General features: G+C 51.9%; 1 protein-coding gene across 3 annotated transcripts in view; it reads right to left on the bottom strand.

Moving 5' to 3' along the window:
• Kif17 (kinesin family member 17) overlaps nucleotides 1-10471 on the bottom strand; it is a 36711-nt gene that overhangs the window by 21587 nt on the left and 4653 nt on the right. For all 3 annotated transcript variants that reach the window (XM_028759701.1, XM_028759703.1, XM_028759702.1), the window contains exons 2-4: nucleotides 7604-7750; nucleotides 6736-6837; nucleotides 1931-2120 (exon numbers count right to left, since the gene is read on the bottom strand). In XM_028759701.1, coding sequence (XP_028615534.1) covers nucleotides 1931-2120; nucleotides 6736-6837; nucleotides 7604-7750 — 439 coding nt within the window. The remainder of the gene's footprint in view (nucleotides 1-1930; nucleotides 2121-6735; nucleotides 6838-7603; nucleotides 7751-10471) is intronic.

The following is a 10471-nucleotide window of genomic DNA, read 5'->3' as shown; positions in this document are numbered from 1 at the left end:
AGAAGCCATCAAGGAAGGAAGCAAGATAGGAATAGGAACTAGGAACTTGGGGCTGCCAGGCTTGTCCTCTGAGGACAGGAATGTTTGTTTTACAAAGATTTCCTATGAGGTCAAAGGCAGAGGATGGTGAAGGGGAGATGAGGGGATCCCCAGGGAACTGTTTGACATCCAGGCCTACCTCTTCCTTACTGTGTTAGTGAGCGCAGCCACACACCTCTCAACACACCACACACCTCTCTAATCCCCCAATGACTCCATCCACAAAGTAGGTCTAACCTTGACTGGTTCCCTACCAAGGCTGGATGTGTAGGCTTAACTGGCCATAAATTCTCTGACCACTGTAGAGCAAGCTTAAGGAAGATAGCATGTTTGCCGGCATCAGATGGTATGTGAGGGACTAGGGTCTGTAAGATCTTTTAAAAAAAAAAATGGAGCAGAACGAGACTTGTACTGGTTTTGGAGAGCGCTCGGCAGAATGCACCAGGATGTGTATGAGTCGTGAGTATATGTGTGCTCTGTGCTTTCCCAGTGCACACCAGGTCTAGCCTGAGCAAATAAGTCTCAGAGCAGAAATGGCCTTGTGCACAAAGGAGTGCAGCATCACTCACAGCACTTCGAAACCAGACCACGATATCACAGCCTCATGGACGACAGCTTAGAGACGGGGTGAGAGCGAATCATTCTCTGTCCGCCACCCAGGCGCAGTCATGAAGATCTGGCAATGACTCAAAAGAACAAGGAGCCAGAGGAGACGGCCTTAGCTGTGTGGTTATACCCATCAGCCTGTCCTCAAACCTTCTGCAAAGCTCAAGGCTACCCGTGAGCCTGTGCCATCCACTGAGCCAGGTGGCTGCCTCTGCCCTGGTTACAACTATGAGGTCATGTTCCCTTCAGATGGGCATCCCCCAGGGACACCCAGCTTTACGTCCTTTGCTCAAGCAAGCACCAGGATGTGGTCTGGAAACAGGTTGCTGAACGGACAGTATGAAAGGTTACGTCAGCCCTGGCCCTGGGCCTGGGGTCTCACCAGAGTTATGCAAATCTGTTCACTTCTACATGTCCTATGTCTAAAGGGAGGACGACACTGCCCACCTCGAGGAGCACTGCAGACACAGTGATGCAGACGGAACTTAGGGAGTCCTCACACAGCAGCTGTCCACAGAGTCAGTCTCTCTGTCTCTCTCTCTCTCTCTCTCTCTCTCTCTCTCTCTCTCTCTCTCCTCTTTTGTTTTATTTATTGAATTTCCATACATTATCTATCTGCATGTACACCTGCATGCATGAAGAGGGCATCGGATCCCAGTACAGATGGTTGTGAGCCACCATGTGGTTGCTGGGAATTGAACTCAGGACCTCTGGAAGAGCAGTCAGTGCTCTCAACCACTGAGCCATCTCTCCAGCCCTCTTTTTCCTCTTTCTCAGGGGTTCTCCCAGGAAGGATGTGACTGGAAGGCAGAGAACATCACTGAGAAAGAGGAATCATGAGATCTGAAAGGCACACAGACTTCTTTATGGCCCTTGGTACATCCTGGAGATGGAACCCAGGGCCTGGAGCAGGATTCTCAAGCACTCAAGTACTGAGCTCCAGCCCCAGCCTTGAGACCTCAGCCTTCTTACCTGTAAAATGGGGGTGTCAGCGTCTAGCTCACTGATGGGGTGGTTGCAAAGAATAGATGAGATACTGTGTGCATGTTGCCTGGCACACAGGAAGGGCTCAACATTATCTACCAGTGTCGGTTGTGGGTGCTGATCCAGGAAATAGTCCCAGTACAGGGACGACTCTGGTCTGTTTCCTTCAGGCAGGTAAGGGCGTCTTTTCCCAGTTTTCCGTGGGGCTCTCCAGGCTCCAACGAGGTGAGACACCCTCCTATCAGGAGTGGGAACCTGGCTCAGGATCTGGGCCACCCTCTGCCCCCAGCCAGCCCCATACCCACGGCATAGATCTCGATGTTGATGGTGAAAATGGAGTGGGACCGAGAGGAGTCCTTATTCATCAGGGTGTAGCCAACTGCACGGTTCTTCCAGCCGGTCTCCATGACGCGCTCACACTGGGCCACATTGTGTACCGTGTGCATGGACAGACCCTTGACATACACTCCCTTCTCGGGATGCTCCTTCAGCTGCAGGGAGGAGGACCAGGGAAAGGTGAGATTACCAAAGGCAGGACCCTATCCAGGCCACTTGTGACTTCCTAAACCATCCTGAAATAGGCAGGGGGCTCACTCTGCCTCCCACTTGTAGAACCTTGGGCCAGTGACAACCTGAACTTCAGTGAGCACATCTGTAAAATGGGTATGGGATACCTATTTCATTATGAGATACTTATTTCATGAGCATGGTAAAGAGTCAGTAAAGTAAGGCACACACAAGCTTTGCACAGGCTTCTGGAAGCTGCTGGGCCTGGCACCCAGGGCTCTGAATGTGTCTCCTTTGTCCTGTCCACACAGCTTCTGATACCAGGACAATGGAAATGCTGCCAGACTCCTGGATGGCAGCAGGTGGAGGGTCGTTTGCTGCTCAAGCCCATGAGGCTCTCCGCTCAACCCTCGGAGACAGCAGCGGGTGAGCTGTGTATGCCCCAGATGCTCCCTGCTTGGTTCCCAGGCAACCACGGAGCTTCGCTGCTTACTCAAAAGAACGAAATGCAGCATTCCTCATGAGGAAAGAGCAGCATGAAGGGGGGGGGGGGGGGGGGCGTGTCTGCACTCTCAGCACTTAGAAGCCAGAGAGGCGGGAGAATCGCTGCAAATTCTAGGCCAACCTAGGCTACAGTAACACTGCATCTCAGGTGGGAGGGGAGGGAGAGCGGAAGGAGTTACAGATGTCGGGGGGGGGGGGGGGTTCTGAGATGGGGTGGCCACACTGGTTGGAGCCCAGAAGGCTCAGCTGCCTGCTCTAATGGTCCCAGGAGGGGACTTGTCCCCTTCTGTGCACAAGTCAGATGGATGCACAGGCTAGCTCTGCCTGTTGAGGTGTAGTCCTAAGGCGGCTGGCTCTGTGGAACTGTAAGTAACCAAGGCACAGGAAGGTTAAATGGCTTTCTGAAAACCATCTAGGTACTAGTGTGTCACAGCGACAGAAGGCTTCAGGAATTGGATAAAGAGAGTCAGAGAGGACAGGCACAAAGGACTTGCTCCTGCAAACAGGGAGGGGTGAGATTTTAGGGCCAGAAAGTGGACTTCATGGATCCCACACTATGCTCCCAGAACCTAGAACCTAGTTTGGGGCATCTGGGCAGTATCTGGTCACCCTCAGAAAAGAGTATATTTGGGCTGGAGAGATGATCCTAAGATAAGAGCACTTGTTCTTGCAGAGGACTGGGGTTCAATTCCTAGTATCCACAACCATCCATAGCTCCAGCTCCAGACACCCTCTTCTGACCTCTGGAGGAACTGGACATGTACACGGTGCACACACAAACAGAACACACACATCCAGGCAAAACACTCAGACTTGTAAAATAATAAATTCATCTCAAAAGGTTTGTTAAAAGCATATTTAGCGCCGGGCGGTGGTGGTGCATGCCTTTAATCCCAGCACTTGGGAGGCAGGGGCAAGTTTGTAAGTATGTAAGTATGTAAGTTTGAGGCCAGTCTGGTCTACATAGTGAATTCTAAGATGGCCAGTAAGGCCCTATATATAAAAAAGCATATTTAGCCACTTTCCTGTTTAAGCAACAGGACTCAGTCTAGAAACCCCAGTAGCGGAGGGATGTCAGAGGGCCTCTGTAGGCTTCAATAGTCACCTCACCTGTGAAATGGGGACAAACCCCACTTGTATGAAACTATGAGAACTAAGGAGACAGACTGGTGGTACCTTAGGGAGCTCAGTGGATGCAGGTCATAGAGAGGACAGGATGCTGTAATTTCAGAAGGTGAAACAGTTCCCGTCTCTGACTCCCTCAGGTTCCTTCCTACCACCCTATCCCCACCCTCTGCAGACATTGGTCCTGAGGAGGTGCTGAGTGATGGCTGCCAGCTGTACATCCTATTCCTCAGTAGCTGCTCATCTAGGCTGCAAGAAACCAGAGCCAGGTTGCCATGGTAACCAGCTGTGCTACAGCATGGATGGAGAGGGACAGAGGCACGCGGCCATGGCTAGGGTCCAGGCGGGAGGGGCTGTTCCTATGTTCTTCCCTACATATGGGATCTTGGGAAGCCCCCTCAGGCCCCACTCCACCATGATCTACTGCGCCGAGATCTGGGGTGGTATTTGTACTGACTTGGGGGTGAGGAGTGTTGGCTTTCCCAAATCTCTTGCTGGCCTTCCCTGACTGAATAACTCAGGCTTATTATAAAGTGTACCAGGCTCTGGGTTAAACCCAGGCTAAGAGCTTGTGTTGTGGAGCCTCTGAGATTCCAATCCATCCCCTCTGGGTGCTCCTTGGGTTATGCATAGGTGCCTGAATCACAGAGGACGAGAACAGGATTCTCCGCCTACTCTTACATGAAAACCATCTGCCTGTCACCCACAAAGCAGCGTATCAGAGGTCTGGAGCCCACGGGTGTACATCTCTGAACATTCTGTCCTCTGCAGCCCCTGAAGCAGTGAGCTCACTAAGTGAGCTCCCCCCACTAGGGTCCAGGTTAGCCAGGAAGGGACAGGGTCCCCATAGCACCCACACAAGGAGGTGAAAGGTCTGTAAACCCTCAGGACTATGACCCCGAGGCTAGCCTTCTGGAGCTACCAGCCCCCACCCAACTCCTCCGCCAGTTTCTCTGGCTGAGAGTGAGTCGTGACTTATCGGCTCCCAACCCCCTCTTCTGGTGAGGGGGATGCTGCTGGTTGTTGGTAGAGGTTCCTGGCAGGGAGGGCAAAGAACTGCTAGGCTTGTGCTATACCAGCTGCAGGCGGATGGGCAGGGGATTGAGTGGATAGATGGAAATTGAAGAGAGGAGGGGCCAGTGCTGCACGTGGCCTGGCACACCAGCACACATGGGTTCTTCTTCCTTGTAAGTCTTTGCTGAAGACAAGCAACGGATGACTGAGCCTCCCTCTGTAAACCTGGAGTCACTGGCTTCCTGGTGGATGCTGGTGGGGCAGGCTTGGTTAGATCAGAAGTAGCATGGCTGGAGGGAGAAGCCAGAGGTCGCCTAGCAGAGATGAGGGCAGCATCTCACACTGGCCTCTCCCCCCGGCCCAGGCCACCAGCCTGTAAGAGCCCCAGGCAGGAGCGAGACCAATACCTCTGGCAGAGACTAAGGGCAGAGGGTCCCAGCTGGGTGGGATTCCATGCCCTCTCACTGCTTCCTGGTCCTGGCAGGATTTGTTCATTTATATGCTCATACTGTCTGTCTGTCTGTCTGTCTGTCTGTCTGCCTCTCTCTCTCTCTCTCTCTCTCTCTCTCTCTCTCCTTCCCTCCCCATCCTTTTCTCTCCCTCCTTCCTTCTCTAGATTTTCTTCCTTTTTTTTTCTTTTTACAGTCTCCCTCTGTAGCCCAGGTTGGCCTGGAACTTGCAATCCCCCTGTCTAAGTGTGACCACTGCTGGGATTACAGGCTGTGCCATTAACCCCAGTCTGTCAGGTTTCTTGATCTCTCTGGGTGGCCAAAACAACCATGCTGGTTCTGCAAGTGTCTGCCTTGGCTGCTGATGTTAGGAAGTCACACTCTCCACCCTGGACCCAGTCTTTGAGGAGACTGAGGACAAATTATGAAACATGCTTGAGGCTCTGAGGAAGCCAAACTCAATCTTCAGCATAAATGGTTCTGTCCTTGACTCTATCCCCCAGGGGCTCCACCTGGCACCCCCATCTTTCCTGGGGTTTCTCTAATCCCCAACGTCTTAAAATTGCTCCCATACTGAACACCTAGTGGGTACTGCCACTCTGCTGAGGGGCCTGCCCTACTTACAGTCTTCAATCTGCAACGTCCTCTTTCAGTTTTGTTTGTTTGTTTTGAGACAAGAGTTTCTCTGTGTAGCCCTGGTTCTCCCTGAAACCTGCTCTGTAGACCAGGCTAGCCTTAAGCTCAAAGAGATTCACTTGTCTCTGCCTCCCAAGTGCTAGGATTAAAGGTGTGCACCACAGCCCGGCTGCAATACCCCTCCCTTTTTTCAAAGTAGACCAAGACGATGGAACCCTAGTCATATAAACATCAGTAAAATAAGGTGTCTGAGGTTCAAAACCTTGAGTTAGGGAGATCTGGGTTCAAGTCCAGACTTTAGACCATATATATATGTGTGTGTGTGTGTGGGTGTGTGGGTGTGTGGGTGTGGGTGTGTGGGTGTGGGTGTGTATGTATATATGTATACATACACACCCACACCCACACACCCACACACCCACATTTTCGAGACAGGGTTTCTCTGTGTAGTCCTGGCCAACTCACGCTGTAGAGTCTCATTCAGGCTGGCCTTGAATTTAGAAATCTGCCTGCCTCTGCCCCACAAGTGCTGGGATTAAAGGTGTGTACCACAACTGCCCAGCCATCATAATATAATTTTTATCAGTGAAAGTGTTGTCTAAAAAAGAAATCTATTGCAAAACTCCACCTTGTTTCAACAGAGGTGAGATCCAGCCCATGCGATAGGGGGAGACGTAGTCACAGCCCCAGGCAGTATGGCCGCTGAGAACATTCAAGTTCAAAAGCCCCACTCGGAATGGACACAGTGATGTTTGTCCATGATCTCAGCCCTAGGGAAGCTGACTTACCAGGATCCTGAGTCCCAGAACTATCTGATCCTAGCTTCTCCTCCTGGAGTTTCCTGCCCACCCCACATGGGACCTGCACCCACCTCTAGCCTCTGCTTGGTGTCGGCGCCCAGCAGGTCACGGACATCTTCATTGTAGATCTCCAGATAGGAAGCCCGCACTAGGAACTTGGTGTTCTCTGCACACTGCAGGAAGCAGATAAAGCTTGACAAAAGGGCCGATGCTAAACTCACCGCTGCCCAGGCCTCTATGGCTGGGGCATTATGGGAAGAAGGGGATGTCAGGGCCACATAGACCCTTACCTCAACCCTGCCCTGTCTGCACTGCTGGTAAACCTTCTTCTCTGGCTCCAGGACCCTCAAGTCTCCAGAGAGCTGTGTTATGGCTCTCTGCCCAATGTGTTACCTACAAACCTCATGGAAAGGGAGGGGGAAGCTACCTCCTTCCTACTCAAGGGAGAAGCCAGGAGTTCCACGTGCTATGTGGACTAAGGCTCCAGCTTTGGACTGATGGACTTTGGGGTCCCAGGTCCCCAGGTGCACTGGCTTTGAGGCCATCACAGTTGGGAGTTGTCCAGTGTCAGGTCCAGGAGAGAAGTATACCAAGGGCTTCACTCAGGGCTTGGTCTTTAGTAATTGCTCAATAACTGGGGGTACCATGACTGTTATAACCACATCTGGTCACCATGTTCAGACTCACTGCAACCACATGAAATGTTAAATGAATTTTAACATTCAAAGACAGCAGGGGAAACCATGGAGCCAGATAGCACGAACAGATACTCTTCTTGGTTCTATGAATTTCACCCATCTTGTTTTTAGAACCCAATGCTGACCCATGCAGAGTTGAGATCAGGGTCTCACTGAAACCCACGGTCCATACCTATGACTCTAGATGCCACGGCGACCATCTGTGACATCAGCTTTATCCCTTTCCATGTGAGGCCCATACCTGAACGCTCTCAAATACGTGCTCGAAGGCTCTGGGAATGATGCCTCTCTGGCAAGGAGGATCTGGCAGTCCCTGCATGGTGAAGGACTTCCCACTGCCTGTCTGGCCATAGGCAAAAATGGTACCATTGTAGCCCTCAGTGACACCCTGTGTGAAAGGAAACCAAAGCACGGTGTTCAGCTGATGGATCCAGCTATGCACCGTGGCGCCCAGCCCACAGACCCTGCCTGGGTCTCCACTAAACAGGGCACCATTCTGCCCTCAAACAACAGTCTGATGGGGTTAAACATTGTGCCAAGGTGGGGGAGGATCTAAGAACCAGTGCTAGGGAGCCAACTTGGTTCAAATCGCACCTCCATGTTATTTTGTTTCTTCGTATACTGCTGGCTGTAGACAGAACCCAGGGTCTTGTATATACCAGGCAAGGGCTTTGCCACTGGATCACACCCTCAACCCGGCTCCATTCTTTACCAGACGCACTTGGACTGGTCTTCGGCATACAGTGTACTGGCTGGATTTGTGTGTCAACTTGACACAAACTGGAGTCACCAGGGGGAAAGGAGCCTTAGTGGAGGACAGCCCTCCATGAGCTCCAGCTGTAAGGCATGGTCTCAATTAGTGACCAATGGGGAGGGTGCAGCCCATTGTTGGTGGAGCCGTCCCTGGGCTGGCGGTCCTGGGTTCTATAAGAAAGTAGGCTGAGCAAGCCAGAAGCAAGCCAGTAAGTAACATCCCTCCGTGGTCTCTGCATCAGCTCCTGCCTCCAGGTTCCTGCCCTGTGTGAGTTCCTGTCCTGACTTCCTCCAATAAGAGTATATAATCTGAGCCGGGCGGTCGTGGCGCACGCCTTTAATCCCAGCACTTGGGAGGCAGAGGCAGGTGGATTTCTGAGTTTGAGGCCAGCCTGGTCTACAGAGTGAGTTCCAGGACAGCCAAGGCTACACAGAGAAACCCTGTCTTGAACCGCCCCCCCCCCCCGCAAAAAAAAAAAAAAAGAGAGAGAGAGAGAGAGAGTATAATCTGGAAGTGTGTGCTGAATAAACCCTTTCTTCCCCAACTTACTTTGTAGTCATGGTGTTTTCGTTGCAACAATAGTAGAGTCTCAGTCTAAGCTGTCATGAAGGGTAAGAACGGAATCATCTTTGCATTAGCCACGGCAAGGGCAGGCATGGACAGGTGCTCACTAATTTCTGCCAGGAACACTGGGGTGGGCAGCCATGCTGCTCCTCACCCAGGCCAGGGAGGTATACACAGGGCATAAGTTCAGTCAACAGTGAAGGGAGGAAGTTGAAGGAAAGAAGGAAGCCGGAAGATGTTCGAGGAAGCAGGCACAGCCTTCTGTAGAAGAGAGGCAAGGTAGTAGTGGACCTGCTGATGAGGGAACCTTCTCAAGAGATAGGAAGAGGAGGCTGTTCCAGACCAAGGGGACACAGGACACAGGAGAGTGGCTGACAGTGGCCAGTGGATCTGGGAGTGGGGTATGGATGAGGAAGCTGAGAAGACAGACAGACAGACAGACAGACCAGGTTCCACTTCAAAGGCCATTCATTCTTCACTCATGAGATTGTTTATTCACCCCTCAGGTGCTGGCTGCCCTTTCTACATCAGGAACCATGTTTGTGTTAAAGAGCAGAAAACAAGGTAGCTCCCATCCCTACCCTTAGAGCTCTCAGGGTTATGGATAGCAGCATTGTGGGATATCAGTCATGACGAATATTGTCGACCTGATGGGATGTAAAGAGTTACCATGGAAACAAGTGAGGGGGTGTTGAGGTTAGGTTAACTGAGGTGGGAAAATCAAGGTTAGGTTAACTGAGGTGGTAAGACCCACCCTAAACATAGGCAGCACCATCCCAAGTGCTGGAGTCCCAGACTGACTAAAGATAAAACGCAGTCTTCATCTCTCTGCTTCCTGACTGGAATGTGACGCACACTCCTGCCGCCATGCCTTCCCCAGTGCGACTGTCCACTTTCAAACTGCGAGCCAGACAAACCCTTTCTTCCTTAAGTTGCTTAAGTCGGTCAGGTGTTTTGTCACACTAAGAGGTGATATGGCACTGTATGCCAGAATACAGGCCCAGAAATCTGTTCCCAGACCCCCAATGCCTATATGATGCCTACATTAAATTTTGCTGGAAAAAGAAATCCCTGTGACCCAAACAGAGCTCACAGCAGGAATCCCTGAGAGCTGGGGACTGATTCTCAAGAAGACTGGGACCCACTCAAAGCTCCCTGGCCCCTTGCAGAGGACAAGCGCTTTCTTTTCTGCCGCGAGAACGGGCAAATCCACTCAATCTAGGGTCCCGCAGCTCCTGGCGGCGGATGGAAGGTGGGGGATAAAGTGGGGACAAGCAACTGCAGAGAGAAGACCCAACCCAGAGCCTGTGCTGGGCTTCTCAAACCCACATGCATCTAAAGCAGGAGTCACGCGACACCTCTGGAGAAGATGAAGTGGCACAAGGAGTCACTGTAGGCCAGGCCCAGGGTAAGGACTCTAGGAACACTCAGGGCCACACAGCAGATGCTCCATTCTCCTGGGTAGCCATGAGCCATACTGGGACGTTGGCACTGGTGCGACTTGGAGGACTGGGCTTATTTTTCACAGGGTTTCGTATGTGCTACACACGTGCTCCACCGCGGAGCTATCTGTCTTACTGAGATGGGTGACTATCTCACGCATCCAGAATGACCTCAACAGCAGGTGTAGTTGAGGATGGCCTTGAACCCTGCTTCTACCTCCCCAAGCTCTGGAATCACAAAGCAAAGGCCTCCCCAAGGGCTTATGAGTCCCGGCGTTGAACTCAGGTCTGTGTGCAGGCTAGGCAAGCCCGGTACCAACAGGGACCACATCTCCACCTCTTTAATCGC

This window comes from Grammomys surdaster, unplaced genomic scaffold, assembly GCF_004785775.1.
Source record: "Grammomys surdaster isolate TR1022 unplaced genomic scaffold, NIH_TR_1.0 126313, whole genome shotgun sequence".
In the NCBI taxonomy this organism is placed as follows: Eukaryota; Metazoa; Chordata; class Mammalia; order Rodentia; family Muridae; genus Grammomys; species Grammomys surdaster.
This window is presented reverse-complemented; position numbering and strand designations above follow the sequence as displayed.